At 37.9% G+C, this 27758-nt stretch overlaps 2 protein-coding genes and 1 long non-coding RNA gene across 3 annotated transcripts; 1 reads left to right on the top strand and 2 right to left on the bottom strand.

Moving 5' to 3' along the window:
* Positions 1-7774: 7774 nt before the first annotated feature.
* Positions 7775-8714, bottom strand: LOC306996386. Its single transcript, XR_013797065.1, has 3 exons — positions 8548-8714; positions 7940-8249; positions 7775-7829 (listed from the first exon to the last, which is right to left on the bottom strand). It is a non-coding gene; the product is annotated as an uncharacterized lncRNA (long non-coding RNA).
* Positions 8715-11585: 2871 nt separating this feature from the next.
* gvin1l2 (GTPase, very large interferon inducible 1-like 2) lies at positions 11586-16657 on the bottom strand (the record flags this gene model as incomplete). The annotated part of the gene is made up of 2 exons (XM_079610834.1): positions 11586-16475; positions 16603-16657. The coding sequence occupies 2 exons, from the start codon at positions 16655-16657 to the stop codon at positions 11908-11910; spliced, it is 4623 nt and encodes a 1540-aa protein (XP_079466960.1). The 3' UTR covers positions 11586-11907.
* A 2274-nt stretch (positions 16658-18931) lies between these two features.
* LOC306996703 (uncharacterized protein) lies at positions 18932-27430 on the top strand. Its single transcript, XM_079609489.1, has 4 exons — positions 18932-19126; positions 20401-20514; positions 25646-25688; positions 25883-27430. The coding sequence occupies exons 1-4, from the start codon at positions 19073-19075 to the stop codon at positions 25990-25992; spliced, it is 321 nt and encodes a 106-aa protein (XP_079465615.1). The 5' UTR covers positions 18932-19072; the 3' UTR covers positions 25993-27430.
* Positions 27431-27758: the final 328 nt, after the last annotated feature.

The following is a 27758-nucleotide window of genomic DNA, read 5'->3' as shown; positions in this document are numbered from 1 at the left end:
CAGAGTTATTATTTAGTATTATCTAGAAGAAACTCTGAAGGTATTTACCTTTATTTAAAGCCACGTTGTCTGGCAGAGGATCTACTAGTTATAATCAGGCCTTATGAATGGAGAGAAATGAGCATTTGATGACTATAATTACTTCCTGAGTATATATCAAACTCCATTACACAGAATTTCACAATGTGTGATTACATGAATGCATGATTACAGTAGCAATCATACCACAGCAGATATAAGTGGAAAAGGCCAAAAAATAATAATGATGATACTAAACATGTTAATTAATTAATAACTAATAAATGCATTATCTAATTTTGCATAATTATGATTTGCACTATAGGATAAAATGTGTTCCAAATATGCCAAAATTGTACAGAGTGATATAAATTAAGTACAGATAAAAACACTAATATTAGTGTGTCAAATGAGAAATAATATCTGATGGTGGCATCAGCCGCCAGTTTTTCTGTCAGGCAGCTGGTGGTCAGAATGAGACAAAAACAGATGCGGTGAATTATTGCAGACTGATAAAAAATGTAATCTGTTTTTAATCATGAGTTAGGACTAAAGCAATTGAATACGAACTTGTTTACTCAATCACATTTAATTAAATCCACTCTTTTTTTAATAAACAATGCGACACTGTGTGTGGAAAACACATTGATAAAAAGTGTTTTAATAAAAAGCTATGCAATTTACAGCAGTTTTAAAAAGACACTTGCAATGTGAACGAAAAGAAGGTGCGTGTTTGTGAGAGAAAATGAAAAAGAGACAGAAAGGAAGAGTACCTGCTGCATAAAAGCTTGATGTATAGAAAGGTGCGGTTTTGATGTCCCTCAGTGTTGTTTCAGAGTTAAGATATTGTTCATCTCCACATTTCCTCATCCATAAATGATCCTCTGTGCCCAGTTTTCCATGCAGTGTTGTGTATCTGATGTCATTTACCACTGTCTCACAGGAGGAGAGTGGGTAGTGAGGTGCAGACCACCAACCCAATGGTCTGTGGTGGAGGGGGGTGCTGGGGGCTGAGAGGGAATGAGAGAGAGAGAGAGAGAGGGAGAGAGAGAGAGAGAGAGTGAGAGAGGAGGGAGAAAAGGGGGAGTGACTCTGTCTTCTGTCACAACTGCAGTAAGACCAAGACTGAAAAGAGACACGGTTCTCCTTCTGAGACCAATTTCCTCTCTCTCTCTCTCTCTCTCTCTCTCTCTCTCTCTCTCTCTCTCTCTCTCTCTCTCTCTCTCTCTCTCTCTCTCTCTCTCTCTCTCTCTCTCTCTCTCTCTCTCTCTCTCTCTCTCTCTCTCTCTCTCTCTCTCTCTCTCTCTCTCTCTCTCTCTCTCTCTCTCTCAATATGAATGGATACAGAGCTGCAACTCAGTCTTAATCTCTTTTTGAGATCGTTTTTCACTTTACCAGCTCGCTATCTGTGAGCGGAGATAATTCTGGAAATATCAATGCGCGTGGTTGGAACTCTAAAGCACACCACACAGAATCACATATAGATATGAATATTTAAAAAACTAAACAAAACAGGTGGTTGCTGAATTCTCTAGAGCAGTTGGTCGTTTCTTCAAGTTCTATGATCTTCGGCTTTGCTTTATTTACTAGATTGTATACAATGCTGTGAGGACACTTTATTCCCCAACATTTCCAAACTAGCTACTTTGAGTATGAAAAGTATTTTAAGAGTGTTATATTTACTTTCTACAAGTCTAGATTTTTTTTTTTTTTTTTTTAGCCTACTGTGTAATTTGAAAAATGTTTTATTTTTACCCTGATTTATATTTGTATTGTTCAAACATCATGTCTAATATTTAATCTCAAGTTCTTCACTGACACAATCCAGACATGCAGCAACATAGTGTCGGGCCAGATCCGCCCACGTGTACGTGTTGAATCCACATGTACCATATATGGCCCGGAGCTGAACCGACACTATGTTGCTGTCTGGGAATGCTGTAGGCTACACCAAGCACAACTTAATTCTTTTTTTTATTTGGAGTAAAATTGTTGGTTGTAGTTATTTTTAATTTATATGAAAAAAGATTCTTGAGACCAGTGGTTTATTTTTTATTAGCTACTTTAGTAAATAATAATAATTATTATTATTACCGGTAAATAATCATTTTCGTTTTAGTTTAAGTTTATTTTCAGCTTTATTTTAGTGAACATTTAATTATTAATTTTTTTATAAAAAATTTTTTTATATAAAATATATTTTAATTTTTTTTAAAACAGATTTTAGATACTTTACAGTAGGTAGTCAACCAGAATGCCTATTACCGCCGCGGCAAAACTACCGCGGTAAAAAATAATCCAGTCGCATTTCAAAGTCATTCGCGAAATGACCGCCAGGTGGCGCAAAGGGACATTGTGCAAAACGGCAGCAATTGCCGTATTTTGAAATGTAAGTGGGGTTAATGTCAAATAAAAGTAAGGATGAAATACTATAGAAATTTTTTTTAGGACAGAAAAATAGAATCAGAATTTTAAAATAGAGACGAGAACAATGTAGCCTTTATTTCATATTGAACGCCTAGACGTCGGTGGGCGACATAAGCCTATTGCCCGTTGGGAGCAGCGTGATAAAAAATAAAAACAATAATAATAATAATAACAAAAATAACAAACAAATTAGGTGCAAGAATTACACATTACAAAAATATATATTTTTTATTTAGATTATCAAAATAGTCAACTTAATATTTAATTTTTTAAAATATAGCCTACATTTCATAGTTTAAAATGCCAAGTTGGGTCTTGGACAATAATATAACCTATATAAAAGGCACTATTATGTTTTAATAAAAAATCAACCCCTGAGGAATGAAGGTGCTGAAGTTGAAAAAGCAAACTGTCACCCACTGTAATATTTCTCCATTCTGATGTTGACATGTAGCAATAAAGTTAAAGTTATAGACTATATATCATATCTGCCATTTAATGTATTGCTATACTGTCATCAGTTTGGGAAAGATCACTACATATTATTATTTTTTTTACTCTTTTGTGATTCCCGGTGTTTGAAAACAACCCTCCTTGGTTTTCCTAGCTGAGAAAAGTTCCTCGGAGAAAAGAACAAAGAGAAAAGCTAAATGTCAGACACATAATTCCTTCTAAGCATCACTCCTAACAGTTAATCATCATTAGCCTTGCTATTTGCACCACAATGAGCAGGCAATAATTAAGAATCATTCAGTCATTCAGTTTTGAATAGTTTATAGTGATTGGAATGCAGGAAACTTCTTAATGTAAATGCTCTGGAAGAATCAGCAGAATCAAGAGTTTTCATTTTCAGACTAAAAATAAAAGTCTAGGAGGTGGGATTCAGGGTGGATTTATGTGCACAATGTGCAAATGCAATCTGAGCGTGAAACAAATGTACTGATTATGTACTCTGAATTTCACTAAAAGAAAACTGATGTTTCAATTAATGCATGGGAGTTAAGTCCCCGTAATCACGAATCATTGTTTGATGACATTTACACATTTACTTCTCATGAATTGCAGGTAAATGTTTTATCTCGCCAAAGGACAGCTGAAGACGTGGGTGTGTGTTCTCAATTTGGACAGTCAAACTGACATATAGTGGATGTGGATGTGGGTTGGCATGAGGCTAAACACAATCAATTACCATCTTGTTGATGCCCTGAGAAGGGTGAACTAAAAATGGCCAAAAAAGAGGGTGAATAGAGTGAATTTGAAAGGTTAATTGCAGTTGTGCCTGTCTAAGTAAATGTCTTGACATTGCTAGTTTTCTGAATTTGGCTGCAGGCAAAGCCTTTAGTGTAAGACAATCAACACTAATAATTTTATCCCTCGTGTCATGAGGATTTTGACCTCTGCAGTCGCCGACCTTTGTCCGACCCCAGCGACCGCTCTCACACTGTGAACGGCGGTGTCATATGCTAGCTGTTGCTTTCGCTTGACTAGGGGACGAATAAAGGGATGAAAGAGAGAAAAGTATAATAGATTCACTGGACATAGTATTGGCTCTGGTTAAAACTCATTTAGTAGCACTGATTTAAAATCAGAATGCCAGACTCAGATGGTGACCTTTTTGAAAAGTGCAAAGCCCTTATCTAGTCAGTCACAAAGGGCTTTGTGACATATTTTTGAATGAAACAGGATATTAAACAAGAACAAAATCTAATAAATTGTATCTATTGTGAATTGATTGGGTTACACAAAGTAATAATGTATCTTTCTATGGCAAGTATATTTTTCCAGTTACTGCAATGGCCTTGGGGTCTCAAATGCCCAATATTATTTTATTTTTTCCGCACAAACATAAAGGTCCACGGTTCGAGCCTCGGCTGCGGCCGGAGTCCTTTCTGTGTAGAGTTTGCATGTTCTGTGTCAGCGTGGGTTTCCTCCGGGTGCCCTGGTTTCCATTCCGTTTAGGTGGCTTGGATATGTCAATTTGGCTGTAGTGTGTGTGTGTGAGTGTGTCCCAGGTTACACCAGGAAGGGCATCCGGCGTAAAACTTGTGCCAGATCCAATGTGTCTGTTTGCGTGTGTGTGTGTGTGTGTGTGTGTGTGTGTGTGGATAGCCAATTCCAATCATCAACAAAGTACGTGCGTATTGTCATGCATCCCGATTTCTAACTGCAGGCATCCCACCTCTCCCGGAGGTTCAGGGAGTCTCCCGCATATTGATAGCTGCCCTCTGAAGCCCGCAAATTATTCACAACATCCCGGAAATCGAGCGAGCGAGAGAAAAACCCTGTTTCCATGTAGTATTAAGATGAGATTTCAGTGATCCAATCCCAAATGCTTAACCAAGACGCATTACCATTCACACCTGGTTCTAACATGCTTTTCAAATGCATCTCCTGTCCTGTGACCATTGCAACTGCTTTTTATCACTTCATTTCAATACCACTTAAAGCTCCAGTCCGTAACTTTTTGGGGTTAGAAATGATCCAAAAGAATTTTTTGAACAAGTACATAACCAGCCAACTATCTGCTTGCCTTAGCTCGATTCAAAACGGTAAGCGTGTAATAAAGTTTTTAATTCCAGTGGTACTGGTGGATTTCCGGGAAATTCGAGCATGTCTTTGTGTCATTACGTCACATCTGTACACATAAAGAAGGAGTCTCGGCTAGTATAGGCTATATTGCGTGTGAGGATGTTGGAGGTGGAGATTTATAGCCTTTTCTCACAGCACTTGATATAATTAAACTTAGCAATTTGATGGCGGATCCAGAGGTTCAAACGACAATCACCAGTGAAGACTGAGATTCACCCGTTGTAAAATGCAAAAGACTTTGGACTTTGGACTTTGGACTGTGCAACCGGCACATGCGAAAACAAGGATAAATATCGGAAGGGCATTAAATGTAGTCACGCAATGCTGATGTTGTTAACATTAACAATTTGAGAACAAATGTGGCTATGATTTGCACGGTTTGACGTGATATGATAATCGATCCTTAGATTTAATCAGCGCGATTTACTACAATGCTTTTTTCCCTTAGTTGGTTAGAACAAAAGTGGATGTTACTTACTTGTTCAGATGACATTTTCCGGTGAAAATTCTTAAGTTGGTCATTCTGTAACTTCCAAATAGTAGATTCCGAATGACAGTATCCACACCGGCGCGGTGATTGACAGCCGCACATTCTCCTCAAAACATTGGATTCATCCGCGCTTTACTCACGTAAAGTTGATAATTCCGCAAATAACTGCAATTGCAGATTTCGAACAGAGATGTCGACAAAGAGGAAAACCTGCAGACTGCAGCTTTAATTGTGTCTTCTGTTACATTGAGACTACTAACCAGACATTTAGAAGTTTATTTTAAAATGCAAAGTATTGAAAATCAAAATAAAGCTCTGTAAACACTTGCATTTTTGCAACACTATAAGTGTGTCCTATCAGGTAATCAAAATTGTAATCTACACACACTTGCTCACACCTTGAACACTTGGGCCAAGTATAGCTACAGGAACTGCATCATTTACCGTAAGTAGATAAGTGGTCAGCAAAGACCGCAAGTGTGGGTATTTGGAAAGGCCCCAAGAACAAGTTCTTCTTCCTCTTCCATTTTTTAACTACAACAGAAGCCAACAGTATTGCGTGCTTGTGTGAGTGGTACAGGCAACTCATTTTAAACAAAGTCATTTGAACCTTTGTATAGAAATAGTGCAGACACTGGACAAGCATGAAACTTTATAGTGCGCATGTTGAACGCCTGTGTTCTCACACACTATTTAATTTGAGTATATCCTACTTTGAAAGGCTGTATGCATACTAAGAGTACACATTAAAACTAAACGTCTCAAACAGAATATAAATGTCAAAAAGATTCAGAAACACACAAGTTACTGTTTTGAATACATCTAACAGAATATGTGTTTATGTATTCGTGTCATGTATGCACCAAAACAAACAAAGCATTTTAAAAATATTCAGAAGTTTGGAAATTATTAGTATGCCATGAAGACCCTTTTTAATTTAGCTCCCTTACTGATTTTTACTGGCCACTCAATGAAATCTATAGAATCTAGATCCAGACGGGGAACCATGTGAATTAGCTCACTTCAACCAAGTGATCATAATTAAAACATAAAACTAAATAAATAAATAAAAAAGGAGGGGAGGGGGTTGTTTAGATTATGGGGTTTCGTATACAGATAGATAGTTCCATATGAAACAAACAAAGAAGCGTGCAGCTGGGCAAAAATGTCACCTTCACACAAATACCAAAAAGTTGTTTTGTATATTCAGAGGCATTTCAGATTACATCTTCAGTCCTTTTGAGGTTTCATCATGCAGTTCCGCCAGTTCAGCTGCATAAGATTGGATCTCTCTCTGTTCGACCATCCGCTCAGTGCTAGTAAAGAGAACATGCTTATTTCCCATGAAGCGTCCTCTGACCCCTCATGCTTTTAGTGTTCAACATCATGTCTAAGTTTATTCATTCCCACTCACACAGGAGATAAAAAAACACGCTGAGAACTTTTGAAGGTGCTGCTCAGCAAGAAGCGCCACTTCCAGATGAAAAACACACAGAACCGAGACATACAAGAACTTTAATTACAATAACCCTAAGAGGGAATGGTGTATATATACTGTATATTCCAGTGCAACCAATGGCACTTTAAAATGACATAAAATTCTCCTGCTTCACATTTATCAGTTCAAGACATCTATTATGTATTGCATTTCTATGAATATACTACAACATTATAATACTTAACAGTTTGGAAGTTTGAAATCAGATAAATAATTTAATGATAAATATTTCTTATATTCGACCCCTGTTTGAAGCACTGGGAACTGTTTGTCACATTATAAACCATTGGGCTCCATCACATTTTGAGGAATGCTTTCTTTTTAGACTTTTATTGAGAACTTGGTCAACTTTTATAAGATAACAATGTTATAATGTAGGAACTGGTTCACTGTTGCACAACCTTTGATGTCTGGAATTCTATTACCGTCTGAACATTCACAAGAGAGCTGAGACTGAGAGAGACAGTGGAGTATGAAGCGTGGTTCAAAGGAAGCTGGACCAAGCTGTGAAGAAGGATAGCATGGATTTGATTTTGATTACATGCTAGAAATTCAGTTCTATTATGGGGTCTCCTCCCATTTTTCGAACACAGTTCGAAACACACAGTGGGTCTCCTTCCCACACACACAGCGAGCCCCCCCACCCCCGACACAAAATGATAATGAACCAAATCTGAAAGAGTTTTTTTCATGCACCATTTAATTTTTTAATGCACAGGTTTATGCATTTGTCTTTTGCACAGACCTTTGTTGCACACATTTCTTATTTTTGATGCAATCTTTTTTTGATGCAGGATTTCATCTCCCCTACAAATAAAATGTGCAAACAATAAATACAACAGAAGTGGATAATATCTTATATGTCATGTCATATATGACAACTTTGGTTAGAGGAGAAGATGTGGTATCTGACTAACCTGGACTCTAATAGCCTACCGCTTGTTGATGCCAAAAAGCCTGGCCCTGTCAGTGGCAGAGAGAAAGGTAGCTTCATCTCTGGTCTTCCCGTGTTGCTTGAGCGCTGCTGGAACTTCGGGGACGGATGGTAAAGGTTCTCCAGTGACATTTCCTCTGGTTACAGAATTCACTGAGTTTCCGATGTTGGGAAATAAAACACATCTTCTCCTCTTCATACGTCTGGATGGAGGCCTCGTGTTAGAGGGCATGGCAGAGATGAATGGAGGTAACTGGTTTAGGGAAGGGATTGTCAGCATCTTGCTTTTTCGGCTTGGGAAACAATTTGATAATTGTATTTAGTCATTTGAAGTTAATAAATTGGATATAATTAAAGATGTACCTTTGTGTTACCAGAAAACGTATTCATAAAATGAATAAACATGTATAGGCTAGAGATTCCCCCCAAAAAAGTTTTATAATGCACAATATATTCTAAAATTGAATGACATTATAATGGTGGTGCTTTATGGCTATATGAACTAAATGAGTTTAAAATAAGCAAACGTTCAAACAAATATATAAATAGAAGAATCCATTAAGATGCAATCAATCTCATGCTACTGCTTACCTATTCATTGCGATCACAAACTGCCGAACAGCTTCACTCAGTTGAACTTCTAAAGGCGCATCTTAACTATTGCGTCATAACGCGCCAATCCGCTGATGTTACTGCCTCGTTACTGCAGGCGCTCCATGTAAGAATTCAAGCAACACAACATTACGACAACAAACGCTCTTCCTGGTGTGCATCTAAAACGATTTTGCATATGCCTTATTTTGCACTCTTGTATACATGCATGCGGATATTAAATGCATAGAATTGCCCTTAGTGGATGGCCTATGTGTAATTAATACCATAGGCCTAACTTACTTCGTTTGTGTGTGTGTGTGTGTGTGTGTGTGTGAACGCGCTATGAATAATACATGATTATTCTGACCTCTTGTGGTAACTTACTCAATCGCTGAGAAAGATTTAATACGTTGTTTTCGGGATTCAGTTTTTAAAATAATAACAGTTTTGAACCGTTAATAACAATGAATCATAATAATAATAATAAAAACCTTCAAAAACACTTTCACAACTAAAAATTCTCATGTGTTTTTGATCCCCATTCTATCTCCTCTCATTCTATTAAAAACAATAACAATCTGGAATATTCTATTTTCCACTTAAATTTTCACATTATTTGGCATTTATGTGATATATGCATATATATTAGTTCAGTTAAAATACTGATGTCTTTGCCATCAATGCCAAGCATTTTAGAGATCAAAGTATTTACTAATTGTAAATGTAAGCTTAAAAAAGTGCCACAGTGATTGTTTAAAATTGAGAAATGTCATTACATTTAATAATGCATTAACTTATTTATTATCTGAGAGACACTTTACCTAACCAGGCAGTAAAGTGTGACATAAAATTTTAGACCTGGTCGATGCCCTTTCCCCCCCTCTCTAATGGTGAAGTTATGTCATGAAAGCATGGCTCAGTGGGGATTTCAACTCACACTCCTGGAGTTCTGGCAGAGCAGACGGTTTATGTGTCTTATGGATTTCCTCCAGGTGCTCCGGTTTTCGAAACAACCCAAAGACAAGAAGGTTAGGTGGATTGGATACACTAAATTGGTGTGCATGTGTCCCAGAACACAGAGGTTGCATGAAATACTCAAAGTCTCAGCATAACAAATATTCTCTGAACATTCCCATTCAATAACATTCACTCTTTCACTCTTTTGTCCTACTACTCAGTGGAAAGCATTAAATGGAAGGGGTTTTAAGGTCTCTCAGTAATCTGACATACCTGTCACAATGAATGAGCTACCAAGCAAAACTAGGTAAATCATATTTTTTTTATTGATTATAATTAAGCTTAATTGTGAATTTACTGTACAGTCTGTATTTGTTATGCATTAAACACAGGAATAAAGTTGGTCCTTAAAACAAAAAAAATTGTGATAGGAGTGGCTTGTAAAACATTCCCATGCTGTCACCAGAGTGAATTATGTGAGGGGTTAAAGAAGTCAAAGAACAAACATGGACCATTTGTAACCATGTAATTTTAAAGACAAAAGATGTTCGTTGTTACATGCCCTTTTAGAGCTTTAGGGCCTTTCATTTTAATTTTTCCTTAACATTTTTACATTGAAAAATCAATAGTTAAATTTATAACGACATTTATAAAAACGGGAAATCTAACATACAAATATGAAAAACAGAGATGAGAATGAGGAGAAGAAAAATAGTTTTTAGTTGTAAAATATAAGAGCAACATTTGTAATGAAGTAAGAGTAACAGTCCCATATGGCATACATCTATTTTGTATCAGAAGACTGATACTTACAATTATGCTGATAATAAGTATTGCTGAATTACATTTAGTTTTTCACATTTAACATTATTTATTTAAGATGCAAAAAGCAAACATATCAGGTCATAACATGTTATTAAAGGAAAAGGATCATAAATTTTTTTTAATCAACTGGCAAGTAGTGATGAATCCAAATTTATTTAGAGAAAAGTTAAACAGTAGTTAAATCAGTTGAAACAGTAGTGGCTCCCGCCCGTAAATTTAGAAAGATATAGGTCTTAGCGCTAGTTTATGATACATTAAGCTTTATATTCAGGTCACTGACATCCTAGCATTATTCAGCCTGAGGATGGCGCTCTAATGATGATTGACAGACTTTAGTACACAGGACAAACACATAGAATGCATCTTAGAATTGCCTTAATGTATTTATTGCATCCGAATGTTGTTTTGAGAATGTTGCAAGTTATGTTGGAATTCCTGTGAGGATAAAGTCATGTCTGTTTTCAGAACAAACATAAAACAAACACAACATAACTACAGTATATAAAGGCTATTCAAATGAGCATGTTATATGCTACTCCACATAGGAAGAAGAGACATGCCAATTTACTGACATGATGCAGACACAGCTGAAGCGGACTGATAGCTCTCCTGGTCTGGAGCTAGGTTTACGTGACGTAACTTCACGTGGAAATAAGCGGGGCAGCCTGAAATCTGCCTGAAAGTGCGCGGCAGTTCCATTTTTCACCACAGATTTACATCGGAAAGTTGGGGGGCGCTGTGGAGCTAGGGAGGGCTCAGAGACCGACTGCCCCTCTTATGGCGCTTTTCCACTTCACAGTACCAGCTCGCCTTGGCTCGCCTCGCCTCGACTCGCCTTTGTTTGGTTTTCCACTGTGTAAAAATTGTACCGGTACCTGCTTCCAGGTACTTTTTTTCGTATCACCTTCAGCGAGGTTCTAAGCGAGCCGAGGCGAGCTGAGGCGATACTAAAATGTGACGTGACACACGGCAGACTGCTGATTGGTCAGAGATAATCGTCACTATTCACTGCATCATCATTGCACGCGCCAGACGGAGTATCCTGAATAACCCCGACATTTTTTAATAGTTTTCCCAGAGATTGCATGATATACCCATTACTAATATTATGTAAAACAGCATACACTCGATTTCCTCCATTGTCTGTGTGTGTGGGTAGCGGGTGTGTGTCGTGTCGCTATGACGACCAGGTACTATTGTGGAAGTACTATATGCAATGGAAAACGGAGCGAAATGCGAGCCGAGCCGAGCCGAGCCAAGACGAGGCGAGGCGAGTCGAGTTGAGCTGGTACTGGTAATGGAAAAGCGCCATTAGTATCATAAATACATGCCTGCCGAATCCATGCGCTACATTTTAATATATACTGCTCACTTTACGACTTACAATAGTCTATACAATCCCAAAAATATTTGTTGCAGAATGCTGAACACATTTATAATTGATTATTAATTCAGTACATATAGAGGTCTATGTTTGGATTAATATTTTAGCCCATACAGACGAGCCAAAGCTGAGCTGAGGTAAAATCATCATAAATACAGGTATTGATATAATAATGCTGGTGAAAGACATTATCACTTTGTAATGTGAAAGGCCTCTCTCAGGCTCTGAAGTGCCTCCTCCTGAGTAATTTCCCCCCATGCTTGAGGCAATACAGCAGGTGCACAATGGTATTCTTGAGCAAACCTTCTGTTGTACCTCAAGAACACATACCTCCAGTAGACTGCAGCCCCATTATTCCTAGGGTCCTCTGGGTAAATGTTCCAAGCTGGGTAGATGGACTGATATTCCTTGAAGGGCAGAGACTGGATCCCAGTATGTCTGTTTTGAAACTGGGTTGTACCTGCAATATCTGCAGAGCAGGTGTTGTGGGACAGAGTGGTAGAGTTGGCATTGGTATAACACACTAGACCTTTAGGTCGATGCACAACAGCTTCATGCACTTGATGATCCTTTTCTTCCAGGTCACAGGGAGCTTTGCAGAAAGGACAGCGCTCATCACACCCCTTCACTCTGTCATATAGCATGCCCTGAAGTTTATAAGGGAGGTCATCAGGGACTTCAATGACGTCTTCATTCTCCACAAATTCCTGAGCAATTGATGAGGACAACTCAGAGACTGATTCCTGTAAGTATTTAAGGAAGTTCTCACGATGTGTACTTATGTCAAACAAAGGTTTTTCCAAGATTTGAGTGGGCATAGTGATTTTTCCCAGACTCTCCAGGCTGATGCAAACTTTCTCCAGTAGTGGCCTAACACTGATCTGTGCCCCACTACTAGATTCTGATACCTGATTAATACAACTTTTCACCCAATTAAAGATTTGGTGCATCCTCTGTTCCCTGCGGTCTTCGATCATTACCGAACCTGACAGATGAGCTTTGATAAAGTTCTCAATACTCTTCTGGCTGAAGCTCTCATAGGACTGAAGATACTCATGGAAATTCTCAAAGCTGTCCTTTAGCAGCATTTCTTTAAGTAGACCGTAGTGGAATTTCTTTGGTGAGCTATAAAGCCGTGCATTTTTGTTCTGGAGCATATCATTAAATATCTGTCTCTCCAAACTGCTGTAAATAAAGTCTTTGGCTGTTGGCTTGAGACACAGGTTGGTGAAAGACTGAGCAGCTTTTTGACACTGGTCTCTTTGTCGGAACTGATATATGAAATTCAGCAAGTGTCTGTCCTTGGTCTCATTTAGAAATCTCTCTTTAGTTTCTCTTTCCCTTATGAGCAATGCCTCCACCTCTTGAAAAGACTCCACTGCTTTGCCACAGATGTATGCTTTGATATCTGCTTCAAATTTGGTATTCATCATGAATGACTCACTTTTTAAAACTTCTAGACCCTTATCCACAATCGCAAGTAACTCTCTCATGTAGCTGTCTGAATAGCACTCTTTGTGCGTCAGTTTTTCTGAGATTCTCTTGTCACAGTCTTCTATCAAATTATTGGTGAATGTTTGTGCAACATTCTTATTGTACTTCAGTGTTTTCTTCATCTTACTACTCAGAGCAAAATGGCTAGTCTTCACTGTAAAGCCATTGAGTTGGTTTGCATTTCGGAGTCTAACGTTTTGCTTTTTTAGACCACGATTGCTTAGGTTTTTCTTTAGCTGCTCCACCATCCTTTCAAAGATTTCCTGTGTCTTTAGGGGGGGATCCTTCATGTTGGATGGGATATTTTCCCAAACACTAACAAATTCACGTTCAAGCTCCTTGTCATCAATCACACTGCCATTGTTCTTGCAGGTCTTCAAGAGTGAACGTAACTTTACCTCCAGGGCTGCTTCAAGTGATGTCAATAAGGAGTGCATCTTTATTGTCATTTCATGACGAATGGTAGCAGACTCAAGTTTCGGGGCAACATCAGATGTCATTTGCTCTTGCATGAGGTCTACTCTATTGAGAAGACTTACTTTGTAATTTTCCACAAGGGTAATATCAATATCCTCCTGCCTAAGGTGGTCCCAGAGACTTGCCTTAATTTGGTCTCTCTCTGCACTGATTTGTGTATTTGCTTCTTTCCTCAAAATTGTGAGTATGCCATCGAAATCCATTCTCGGTCCATTTTGTGATACAGATTCTTTTAACTCTGTTATGTGATTGTCCAACCCTTGAACCCAAAGATCGAGTTGATCATTAAGCTGCTTCTCTCCCTGTACTAGTTTTGTGCAGAGGCCAATGATGGCATCAGCTGTATCTGTGTCTCCAAACTTTATGTCAAAATTTCCATTTTTCACTTTCTCCCATAGATTGCACATATACTCCATTAATGCACCTAAGCAGGTTGGCTGATCATTTGTTGCCTTTTCATGGAACATCGTCAAAAGGCTTTTCTTCAGCCGGAGAACTGCATCACTGTAGATTTGATTATTTTGTGAAGTCAAAAAGTTGCTGTTCCATGAGTTGGACAGGTTATGGCTTACACCTCCTGTTTCACTTGTGAGAAGTGTTTCTCTTTGGGATTCTTTTTGGAGCTGTCTTGTGGTAAGTACATCAATTACACAACTCATGATTTTTCCATCCATTCCCGCTCCCTCTGAAGCGACCTGAAAGGTAGTCTTCCTCTCCAAGTTTCGTGTGCAGAGAAGAACATTGACAGCAATATGAAGGTTGCTTCTTGTTTCATCCTGACCCTCAGCTGGTAAATCTACCAGAGTTATGTCACTCAGTCCACTGACAAAGGTAGCCAGTTCAATGTCATGCACAAGACTTCCTCCTGCATTGCGGTTCAAACCTTCTGTGCCAATCAACATCAGAAATTCACAGTCCATATCCATTCTTAAGTTGTCAGGCAGGATGAGGAGAAGCATGTATGCCCCTTTGATTTGCCTTCTACCCCACTTTGGAAAGTTGGTGCCAAACAATGCAGATAGGATCTCCGCATTTTTGGAGTTGTGGAAACCTAAGATTGTCAAAACTCTCATGCGACTGAACTTTGGCAGCTGCTTATATACCTCATAAAGAACGCTGTAAACCCAGTTCATGGGAAATACTGAGGCATCCCCATCATAGAGCTCAAGTGGAACTCCATACAAGAGTAGTTCAGCACCTACATATGGTAAGCGGAACATGTCATACAAGTCACTGTTTGGACCGCGGAAGTATCGTTCGTAGACCAATCCCATTTCTCGAAGGAAATGTTCAAGTCCAATGCAAGGTTCTTGCATATGTTCCTCATTTGTTCCCCTAAGATGGGACAGTTTATCCAACTGCATAACTTCAAGTTTCACCCTCATCCAAGAGAGGAAAAATGCTCTCTTGGTTGTGTCAAATGAACAGAGAGCTGCAATAAAAGCTCTCATGGCTGTTGTTAATTTATAATCAAGCAGTTGTTTTATAAGATTTTCCTTCTCCCCTATTAAGCTCTGTGTTGTATGTTGTTGTTGACGTCCTTCCTCCTTCTCCAGCTGACACAACTGTTTCCATACCATCCCCTGCAGGGGCAACTGGTTCTCCAAATAGCTGGACACTCCGTCTTCGATTCCACTGAGGACTTCTTCAACTTCCCTGAATGCCATTCGACAGATCTCATCTTCATCAACATTAATGTCGAGGTCACTGGCCATACCAGCAGTACCTACAAGGTTTGCGGTGTGTAGGTATGGAATAAAGCTATCAAGAACATATTTTAAGCTTTCAGCAATTTCTTCCTCATTAGCTTCACAGCCATTAAGCATTGTTCCACCAGGCATTTCAAAATCCTTCATCAGCCTTTGTTTAATTTTCTCATTAGGATTCTCTTGGCCATCCTCTACTGATATTGAGCAGTCGATTATAATCATGTGGCTTGTATTCTCCCTCCATGAGGCAAGCAGTTCTCGTTCCTTGGCACCAAAACTTCCGCAAAACACGATGAGGACTGCAGATGTGTAACACAGCAGACTCATCTGTCTTTTGCAGTTGGCTGCATCTCCACGGAGATTAGCTACTAGCACAGGACAAGGGAAGACGTAGTCATGATGATCTCCTGAAGGCAGGTTCCAACACATCTCCACCAGACCATCTGAGAGAACACGAGGAAGCTGCCCTCCATCCATGCCACAGTTTATGAAGCACTCATTCAGCTTGTTTGGACCCCCAAGAACACAGTTGAGTACTCGAGATTTTGAGACACTGCAGCAACCTAGCCTCACTGCGGAGAGAAATGGCATCCTGGAATTGGCCATGTTCTTCATGATAGTTCCCTCAGAAGGTGAATGCCACTGACCTAGAACACCTCTAAATGGATACAGGAGCATGGTCCCCTTCTTTTCTGGGTAAACAGGTGGAAGATACAGAGGCACTGCAAAGTTGCATTGCAACATTCGGTGGGTGATCTCTTGCTGTAGGAAACTATTTGTTGTCATGTAGATGACAGCAACCAAGTCTAAAGGATTGATGGCACATTGTGAATTCTCATCCATGTCCAAACCGTAGTCTCCTACTGTTACCTTGCAGCAAGTGCTGCGGGCTTGGGGATTACATAGCCAGAGCCGCCGGAGGAATGCATTTGAGAGCTCTGTTGGGTCCTGTGGAAAGTCGTCTTCAGTGCTTGGAGTGTTTACATATAGCATTGTTGTAAGATCCATAGGCGACACCTTTTCCCTGTGCAGGTCCAGCATATGCAGTAAAATTTTCTTGTCCCTGTCAATTTCAGACACTAGAGAAGAGATATATTGGATGAGAAAAATATCACATTGCAATATTACTGAAAGCTATGATTTCAGCAATTTCTGGACAAAACATGTTTAATAATGGAATGCTGAAATTTGATGCATAACCCTTACCTATCTCAGTAGTAAGAGGCCCCAGATCAGGGACAATCTTCCGATGTAGAGACATTGTTTTAGAGTGTTTATTTGGATGTCAGTTATTATTTGTTGGATCACATCAACATTAAAGAGTGTCCTTTTCGCTTACGAAACTGAAAAATAATAATAAATAAAATAAACACAGTTACACAATACATACACAATGCAAATTTAAAATGCAAGTTTTAGTATTGAGTATGTTACATTTAGTCAAATAACAATGCTGATGTTTAACCTTTTTATTAATCTTAGTGTAATTTTTGAAGCAAAACCTTGAGTGTTCATCCCAGACTAGACCTGATTATAGATTAATTAAGTGCCTACCTGTCCTAAAAAGGTCAACTTAGATTTCCATGTCCTTGATGGAGGATAAATGACTTCCAGACCTTTCTAAACTGCATCCATCTGAGGAAAAAATTAAACAAAATAATTCACATTTTGCCTTAGGGGAACCAAATTGTGGTAATCACTGGGCTAATTCATTTCTGACACTGTTGGGACATTACTGGTTAGACATCTAACTGTGTGTACTGTATTAAACATCACATAGCTGGGATTTATTTTACCATTTTATTATGTAACTGTTAATTCTATTTATTTTGGGTAACACTATAGTTTAGGGTCCACTTCTCACTATTAACTAGTTGCTTATTAGCATGCATATTACTAGGATATTGGCTGTTTATTAGTACTTATAAAGTACATATTAATGCCTTATTCTGCATATTCAACATCCCACAATCCTACCCAATACCTAAACATAACAACTACCTTACTAACTATTAATAAGAAGTAATTTGGAGTTTATTGAGGCAGAAGTCATAGTTAGTTAATAATGAGAATTGGACCATAATCTAAAGTGTGACAGTATTTTGCAGAAAATTCATACAACAACTGCTTAACATGCATCTTTCTTGTTTCCTGCTTTCCAGAGTCATAAGTATGCTTATCACAAGCCACACAGATGGAAAGATAATTTCTAATTAAAACCAATGCCTTTGCAAGGATTATCACTAGTGAATAATTCATTAACCATATCCAAAACCACAAATACCAACATCAGTTATAATCTATTCAGTTAAAATCAAATGTAAAGTACAAATCGACGTATACTATCATAACAAAGCAAAATGAAAGCAATTTCTCGTTGAAAAAAATCAGTTTGTCTGACCTGATACTTCCATTAATGCGTGCGGTGCTGTCATTAGATGGAACTGACTTCACCATGATCACAACATTGAGCTCTTATATGAGACCTGAGAGCTATATGGTCTGCTTTCGTGGAATTTCCCCCACCTCGTTCATTACGCACATAGGCTACAGCTCTTGATCACATTCACACTCCCTTGTCAAAACAACCCCCATGTAGCAGAAAAAGTACCAAATAACCCAAACTAATTTTCTACACAGTATTAGGCAATGTGTCGTGGGATTTAAAACACTTCTATATATTATTGTGGCAACAAAATATACAACCAAGTGGCATTTAATTTAAAGATAAATGCATCTATTTTTAAGCATAAATAGACTTTTCATGTATGACATTTCACAAAAAAATGGCACCAGTACAAACTCATCAGAAAATTATTATTTTGCAGATGCCACTTTGTTTTGATATTTCAGACAATAAAACATGCAAAAAAAAAAAAATTAAATAAGATTCTCGAGCCACATCCAGTGACTTGATTGTGTGCTCGCACAGAAGGAACTCAAAATCAGCTTAGCAAAATCGGGAACCCAAAACATTGTGGCAAGAACCAAATGACAAAAATTCTAATGTAATTACCACTGCTGTTGGCATTTGTAATGCATTTATAGTGTGTAGATTAGGATTGAGCTGCTGTGGTTGTAAACATTACTGGCTTCCATGCGGGAGTGATGACTTCATTAGTGGCATCATACCTTCACTTACTGACTGATTAAATATTGATTAGTGGAGAAGAGATTCTCAACATGCATGCATTTCCAAAACATCTGCTTTACAGCCTTGTTTAAATTGTGATTTCTGATGCGAAAAAGTAAAGTTTTCAATGACATGTCCTGATTTAATGAAAATTGTATGGCTTTTACGGAGGCCCCTAAAGGGACATCGTGAAAGGAAATATTATATTTCAATGTTTTTTGCCTTTGTTTTTAGCACTTTGCAGTGGTTGCTGTATATGTTCTTAAGTCAGGTTCAAGTAATTGAAGTTAAAGTTTAATGTCTGGCTCAGGACGAGGTTAAAGCTCTACCCAGAGGGATAAACGCTCATGTGCGCATAGGAAAAGATTACATGCCTCCTATTTCTGTAACGCAAAGCTCTTTAAATGACTTAGCCGTGTGAGTGCGTCTGGCTGAACAGAAAGATGCAGCTCTAGATCCTTGACTTCTCCGAGTATCACCACGGTTTACGTGCTCTGGCCCAGGACTACCTGAAGAAAAAACACAAAGAAACAGGATTTCAAAATGCTGGTGACAATGCTAACAGCCATGTACATGTTGGTGAGAGCGGTTGAACAGGTAAGGCAACTCATTAGATTACATCTCCATGGATTTGTTGCCAATCGTCAACATACCAGGCAAAAGCCATTCAGTTGACTGAGATTCTTGCCATTGTTTCGAATGCCAGATGAATATGAACTACGACAAAAATGTTAGATGGACAAATATGATGAAAAGACTCAAAAGAGGACAATATCACAATCAGATTTCAATATATTCTTTTCTCGTTGACTACGTGAAAATGAGAGTGTACTCGTGCATTTCAAAGTGTTTTATAACATATGGACAAAAGGAGAATTCATGTTTCAACATTAAAAACAAAGTGCTAAAATATTTTATGGACATATACTGTATTTGAGGGTGTTTCTTCAGCATTTTTTGGCCCCAGACTTTTAGAAAATAAACTCTTAAAACACTCTCACTAGTTTAGTATGTAAATGTACAGCATACTGCACATGCATCAATCCAAATTATGTCACAACTGAGAGACAGTCATAATTTTTTGTTAAAACATTTTTAAATGGCATTTTCATATAGGCCTACATTCTTTTTTATATATATTTTTTTCATTAAAAAATGTTATGAGGCATTTTCACATTTTAAGATTGGGATAAGATGAGACAAATAAAAAATGTAATAATAAAGGATTTTTCACATTTTAAGATGGGAATAAATTAAAATAAATAATAAAAGTATCAAGAATTAATGGAAGAATTAATGGACATTCATTTAATGAAAAGAAAAATGTTGAAACCCAACAGTTTTAGTTCTTGACGTGTAATAATATTCTATGGGGCATTTTCACAATGTATGATTGGGACAAATAAAAAACATAAATAAATGAACGAAATACCATGGTACATTATTGAATTACCATGGTATAACACCATGGCATTGATTGTATTACTACAACACTTTCTTATAAGCATTTAAAAAAAATAGCCTGTCATCTCTGGCTGTTTGAAGATACAACATCCTCCAATCTCAGTAATAAAGATATTAGGGTGCATGACATTGCAATCCAGGGCCGTAATATTATTGATAAAAAATGTGAACGAGACAGCAGGAACTAGATCACTTACGTTTTGACACGACATCTGTTTATTCCACAGTTGATTTAATTCACAGGGGACAAGATGGTTGTTTCTAATGACAGTTTAGCATGCAGGATCATGACACATCATACGTCAAACCAAAAGACCTGACATCAAAGCGTGCACACACACACACACACCAACATACTGTAGATCATGCAACACATACACACACTGACCCTGCTGTGTCTGTTTCAGCTGGGCGTTCGGTGGGTACGTGAGCAGGAGCCTGTCCCGTATTTGGTTTCTCAGCCCTTGCCATGGCAGGTCCACAACGTCTCCCTTTCTCGGAGAGGAAGCCGTTCAGAAGAGGTATCACCTACATTACACAACCCCCCCCCCCCCCCCCCCAAAAAAAAAACCCCAAACGTTTTCTTTACGATGCATCTCACCAAGAACAAAAACAAGCCATATTCACCTCCTAATCAAAAGAAAAATAAGAAATAATTTGGTTGCATATGAAAATGGAGCCTGTGATAAACACTAGTGTCATCTCATTTAAGAGCAATGTGACAAAAAAAACTCCTTCTCATTTGTGCAAACAAATATTTTATTTATTTATTTAAGTATTTATGGCAATATTTGTGTAATGAGCTACACTGTAAAACAAAGATATAAGATCAATAAGTTATGACAACATATGTTTTTACATAGTTTTAACTCAAAATAAGTTCAGCGATTTTCCAGCTATACAAGATTCAACTAACTTTTTTTAAGTCAGTTTGGTGTAATTTAAGTTAAAATGACATACACATCCAAGCTGACTGTACTTGAAAATTTAAGGGAGCAACCTTTTTTTTTTAACAGTGTAATTTATTTGAATAACATTAAATTAATTAATTTATGCTACTTTTGAAAAAGCAATCTTTATGTCCAGAAAGGAAAGTCATGAGAATATTTTTTAGTAGATAAGAAATTAGGTGATATAAATTCTTTAAGGAAAATCTTTTTTTTTATGATTTGGAGGTGACATTTATCTTCATGAGATTCATCCTAAAAGTTGCACTGTGCTATGAACATATCTTTTTTGAAAGAGTGAAGGTGAAAGAGGGCAATGCTGGTGGGTGGACAAAGAGATGAGAATTTTAATGTGGCCCTTGTTTATGTGGGTGGCCCTTGTTCAAGGCTTTGGTCTCATTTTTAGGTTTCTTTACTTTCCATATAAACTTGATCTTACATTTCTAGCTGCTGCATCCTGTTATATCTTTCTACTGAAGTTGCGCAATATGACTTAGTCTTAATTCCAGTGATTGACAGACATTACTAGGTGCCGTTCAAGGCCCACACACACACACACACACACACACACACACACACACACACACACACACACACACACACACACACACACACACACACACACACACACACACACACACACACACACACACACACACACACACACACACACACACACACACACACACACACACACACACACACAGCTAACCTCAGAAAAGCTTGGGCATCCCTCAGGTGCCTATAATCCAATGGAGAAGGATTTGTCTTAATGCAGAATGCCTCTAGAAACGAAGTCTGTATAATAGCCCTGAGGTTCTGCTTCAACAACAGCTACCTAATATTTGCAAACCAATGGTCAATCATTACACCGTAACTTACATTTTTAAGTACAATCAACTTGGATGTTTAAGTCATACTTAAAAAAACTGCATCTTTGAATCGTATAACACTTTTTATTTTATTTTAATTGAGCAATGTAAAAACATGTTATCATAACTAACTGATCATATACTTTTTTTTTAAACTGTGTACATACATTAATATTTCACTAATAATGCTTTCATCTTCATTTGGATCCATAGTCATTTAACTGACTATAGTCATTTATTTATTATTTAACTGACGGTTTAATCCAAAGCATATCACAGAACACTCATTACGAGGACAATCCCCTGTAAAAGTCCTTACTAAAGAGAGCAAAGCCGCTCTCCTTTTGGCATGTCAAAATGGTCAAATCGGGCTGCTAATGATTTACATTTAATAATTTACTCAAGTGATGACACCAGTGCACTTTCTTTGCGTTAGCCTTCAGTCCGCAGGGTCTAATGTTCATCTGGGCTTTGTACTGTAGCATTTCAACCGAAATATGTTTGCCATAACCAGATGCCATCCAATATGATTTGGTCTCCAGTAGGAGCTCAGATTTTCCGATTAAATGTAGGGTCACATAGTCCCTAACCAAAAGGTTATTTAGGGGTCATGCAGTGCCTTTGAAAGGAAATTGGCCCATTAAGGGTTTTGTACTGTAACATGTTGACTGAAATAGATATTAATGTTTGCCATTACCAGATGCCATCCAATGTGACTTCAGATACACTACTTGGTCTCCAGTACGAGATCAAACTTAAAACTACAATATGTAATTTTTTTTCACTGCTAGGGGTCGCTAACCTCTTACAATAACAAAGGTGTATGTTGATGACGCAGTGTTAAGCTGAATGATGGGACTTGCTTTCATGCTGAGGGATCTAATAATGTTTATGGATGAGTGAAAACATTCATGTTTTTAACATGACTGTGGTGTGAAGCAGGGCGCGATTGCTAATAATAGACAGATATCAGCGTCACACGCAAGTCCCGCGGATATAGAGGAATAAGGACATTTAATTCTACCGAACTACCCGCAAGTGCTGAATTACTACTCGCACAGGTCAGTTTATTCGACGAATTAAACTTGTGAGGTAACGCAGCGCTGCTTCACTTGGTCTAACGTTACACTAACACACTAAACTGCATTTGAGTGTGTTAAAAGTTATAATGTTATTCTATGTGTTAGTTCGTTTGCTACATGAAATTAGCTGTAAGCTAGATCAACATTAGAATAACATACTGATCATATTCAAACATGTTGAGCTATATAATATTGATTTGTTTTATATACATTTGCTCACCTGTCTAATAAAGTACATGTGAGTGGTGTCTCTGTCAAGTCGTGACTCGTGAAGCTCTGTCAAGTCCAAGTTAGTCGTGGACGTGGAGCTCTCGGCATCTCAAAAACGCCACGCCGATATTGATCCTCATTTTAGTTCTCCTTTTTTTGTCCCAAAGTCTGTTTGCCATTGTCTATAATGTCTGAACGAAACAAGAATAACGTTACGCACTTCGCAGTCGTCCACGTCTGTCGCCATGGCTATGGCAGTACAAGCGGAAACCAGGGATAACGCGGATATTGCGTCATTGACAGGCAATATTTTTTCCAGGACGGCCAATTATTTCAAATTGGAATTTCTCTGAAATAAAAAAATCTTTGGAGACTTTTTGGGATTTTCTAAGTACACAACTGCAGGAAATATATCACACTGTGCAAGTGAGTTTTGGATATTTTATTACAAAATTCTTACATATAGTAGCTTTAAATGTAGTTATATGTAGGGGCTAGACGGTGCCTCACCGAATGGTTACGGGTCATGCAGTGCCTTTGAAGGGAAATTGGCCAATTCGAAGCATCCAAGAAATACTCTCAGACACTCTCATGCACATTTCCTATCATACTGGATTTTTCTGAAAATAGTCATTTTACATTTTAGTGAAAATAATTGTGGGTCCACAGAGTAGAGCGGCCACAAGCAGCGTGACATGACCCAACGGCGTGAACACATTGAGTCGCTGCACAGTCACCCGCGGCAGTGGCATGTGAGGAATGTCCCGTCTCACACCTGCGGGATCTGTCTGGGCCACCGTGTCTCGCACATTCCAGCAGGAAAGACAGAGAGGCGACACTGCCATTAGACTGATAAGACTGTCACGGCTGATGCTTTTGTGCGTTCAAGGACAAAAGGATGCACTGACACTTCTGAAGACCTCAAAGTAGTGATGTAAACGCAAAGAGTAAAAGCATTTTTGAGATGGTGCGAAGAAGATGGATGGAGATGGTGTGAATTTCTGAATCTGGTTAAAGAGATAGTTAACCCAAAATACAGTTCGCCCAGTTAGTAAGGTAGTTGTTAAGTTAAGGTATTGGGTATGATTAAGGGATATGGTCATGCAGAATAAGGCATTACTATGTGCTTCATAAGTACTAATAAAAGGCCAATATCCTAGTAATGTGCATGCTAATAAGCAACTAGTTAATAGTGAGAATTGGACCCTAAACTATAGTGTTACCAAATGTTTATATGGGAAAGGTTGGGAGCCTAGAATTACAAAAAGAAAGCAATATAATGGCCCAAATGACACTACATCCCAAGTCTTCTGAAGTCATATGATAGCTAATGTATGTGAAGAACAGACGCGAACTTAAATAATTTTACAGTTAAATCATTCCCCGTGCAAAATTTTGCATGCTTTCAAATATGCAGTTTGACGTCAATGAGATAACCACTGACATGAAACTTGGACAAATTTTTTCCAAAGTCTTCTTTTGTGTTCCACAAAAGTAAGTAAGTTACACAGATTTGGATGAGGGTGAGTAAATGATTTTCATTTTGGGGTGGACTATCCCTTTAAAGTGTTTAGTTTATGTGCAGATGACTTAGAGAGCAACCGTTGGTTCCAAAAGAAAAACGGTAACTTATCAACGTTTAAAGACAGACAGATGATTTCACCAAGTCCAACATACTCCTGGAAATGAATCAACATCTGATTGGTTGATTGGAATGTTGAACGATTCAAATCAACCAATCAGATTTGAGGGACAATTTTACAGTTCAAGTCAAGTTTAGGCTTACAACCAGGGTTAAGTGCTTCTACATCAGTGTTATTCACCTATCATTTCCCTTCGATTTTGGGGACAAGTTATGGGTAGGGATTGAGTAAGGACCACATTTTCTGAGATAATTTTGTTCCAGGATCAACAAAATATGTTGACCCAGGAACATGTCTCACTTGGCAAAATCACGGTGACCGAATTCAGAGATTGCTAACTGATGGTAAATGCTCCTGTTGAAGCCATCTGTTATTTCAACTTGTTTAACAAAATAATTGTGTTCAACAGCGTAACTCATGGTGAAAACTACATTACCATGATAGCCATGATGTTGCACAGAAAATTCCACCAATCAGAGTAACAAGCAGCAAATCGCACAAAGAGATACATTTTTAAAATCAGAAAAAATCTGAAATCAGAAAAATGAATGTAAAAACACTTCTGGAACCAACGCCACTGAAAAAGTGTTTCGGCACTAATGCACTCTATAACCTTCACCATATGAAACTGCAACAGGTTTCAAACCCAAACATTCTCCTCATCTGCCATTGGTAGAAAAATGGACAGTCCAACCCACAAACTCCCAACATTGGTTCAAACACTGTTGCTATGCCAGGCAGGACAGGATGATTAAATAAACAAAACATGTTTTGATACCACTGCAATGATTACACTTTTCTGAAACTACAATGGCTTATTTATAGTTGTTGATGCATATTTAAAGACATAGAAAAACTTCAGCTTTTTTTTTGTGTGTGTGTATTATTTGCTTTGCAGTTTGTGGGCCAGAGAAGGAACAGCTTAGGAGCTTACAGAAAGCGTAAGTATTACCTTAATTAAAACAATTGTACAAAAACATCACACACACACACACACACACACACACACACACACACACACACACACACACACACACACACACACACACACACACACACACACACACACACACACACACATAATTGAATATCGCAAAATGTTCAATTTGAACAATTCTCTTCCATGTTTTTTTAGAGTCTTCGGCCAGTAATGGACACACCGTAGCCTCTGCCGACAAGGCGGCGGCTACGATTCAGAACCAGTACAGGAAGTACCAGCAGAAGAAGCAGAAAGACCACAAATGAAAGGCCAACCAGCTAAACTGTCAGCAGGGTCCATTGATCCACGCTGATCAAGACCCAGTATAACCTTATAACCCCAGCAACTGTGCACACGCAAAACTGGTCTGCAACCATGTTAAAGGACGGCTTCTGTGAGCGACAGTCACGTATTCTGATGTACAGATAGCTGATACCTGTCCTGCACAAACACAAACATTCAGACAATGACAAACATTTCAGACCATTTGCTGATAAAAGATGACACAAACACTCACAGATTCGAAGATCTTTAAGATAAATGCTTAAAAACATGCAGATTACATGCACAATAATATAGTATAATATCACAGGAAGCTATACGTTTACTTATCTAAATATGAACAACAAACCATATAGTTTAAAAAAAAATTTTATATAAAGATAATTATATCTACTTTAGACAAACCCAAAACTATACGTATATAAATATATATAATATTTAATTGAGGATGCTCTCAAATGCAGAGTTGGGAGGGTTATTTTAAAAATTGATTCTGTTACAGTTACAAATAACTTCATAAAAAAGTATTCAGTAACGTAATTCAACACCACAATATGAAAGTAATGTAATCTGATTACTCTTGGATTCCTTCAAGATCACATACGTAAATAAATTCAAGTAAAAGCAATGTCATCAAAATACTTTCATTTTTTTTTATGGATTTGATGCACAATATAAAATATTTAAGATATTGTCATGTAGTTGTAACTATGCTGTAACTATGCTCTGCATATGAAACCAGAATTTTTACACAACATAAATGTTTCGGAAACAGAATGCAAATTTGCTTTTTTTTCTCTCTCATGCAAATATAACTGTAACAAGAACAGATGCACTGAATTGTTAACATCAAATAAACCTAAAACAATATAGTAGGATTCAAAATGAGTCTACTGCAAAGTGTAATTCTGTCAAGTCTTGCAGTTAAGTCTGTTGGCAGCATTTGGCATACCTAATAAAAGACCAAGCTGTGTCTAAACCTCTGAGGAGAATGATGGGAGACGGGTGTTGTTTGCGCATGCACCAATAGGTGGCTCACGTGAGTCATGACTGCCAACAGAACCAGAACTATTATAACGCCATTACATGTTTCTATTAACTCCCCAACCTGCTCAGGTGTCCCCAACAGGGGTTTCCCCTCAAATTTAGCCCAGTATAACTAAATAAACCCACACAAACATTTTTTTTTCTAACCATTTTAGGTTAATCTACATTGTGTAACATTTCTACGTTACATTATGTGCCTAGGTGATCGAGTGCAATGTGCCTAGGTGGGAAAGCAATGTGAAGATCTGTCATTTGAAAGTCTGCTTAAAGCAATGTGTATTTTTTAGCTGTGAAATAACAGATGATGTACCAGTGATTTTTATAAACTGCCATGGCAACAAACAATCACATTCAATAAACATATTACAAGCCTCCAAGATGTAGTCATTCTTCCCTCTGCTGGTGAGTTAGTGCTAGTGGGAAACTCATCAAAGTAGGCTAATAATTCATGCTCCACATTATAGAGAAAACAAAAGAAACAAGAAATAGCGCCTTAATCTGAATAAAACAATGAATATATTGAACATAACATGAATGTATATCCTATGTAACTCTTCAATGAACAATAGCTATATGTGACCCTGGACCACAAAACCATGGTCACATGGGTCTTTTTTTTTAAATTGAGATTTATTTTATACATCACATGAAAGCTAAATAAAATAAGCTTTCTATTAAAGTATGGTTTGTTAGAATATGACAA

Source organism: Phoxinus phoxinus, assembly GCF_949152265.1.
Source record: "Phoxinus phoxinus genome assembly, chromosome: 4".
In the NCBI taxonomy this organism is placed as follows: domain Eukaryota; kingdom Metazoa; phylum Chordata; class Actinopteri; order Cypriniformes; family Leuciscidae; genus Phoxinus; species Phoxinus phoxinus.
Note: the sequence above shows the minus strand (reverse complement) of the source record. Positions and strands in the feature narration are given on the sequence as shown.

What these genes read in the sequence shown, in the direction of transcription:
- LOC306996703 (XM_079609489.1), top strand. Translation starts at nt 19,073, where the DNA reads ATGCTGGTGACAATGCTAACAGCCATGTACATGTTGGTGAGAGCGGTT. An exon ending in TGGTGAGAGCGGTTGAACAG is followed by an intron (nt 19,127 to 20,400) that starts GTAAGGCAACTC and finishes TGTCTGTTTCAG; the next exon opens with CTGGGCGTTCGGTGGGTACG. An exon ending in CTTAGGAGCTTACAGAAAGC is followed by an intron (nt 25,689 to 25,882) that starts GTAAGTATTACC and finishes ATGTTTTTTTAG; the next exon opens with AGTCTTCGGCCAGTAATGGA.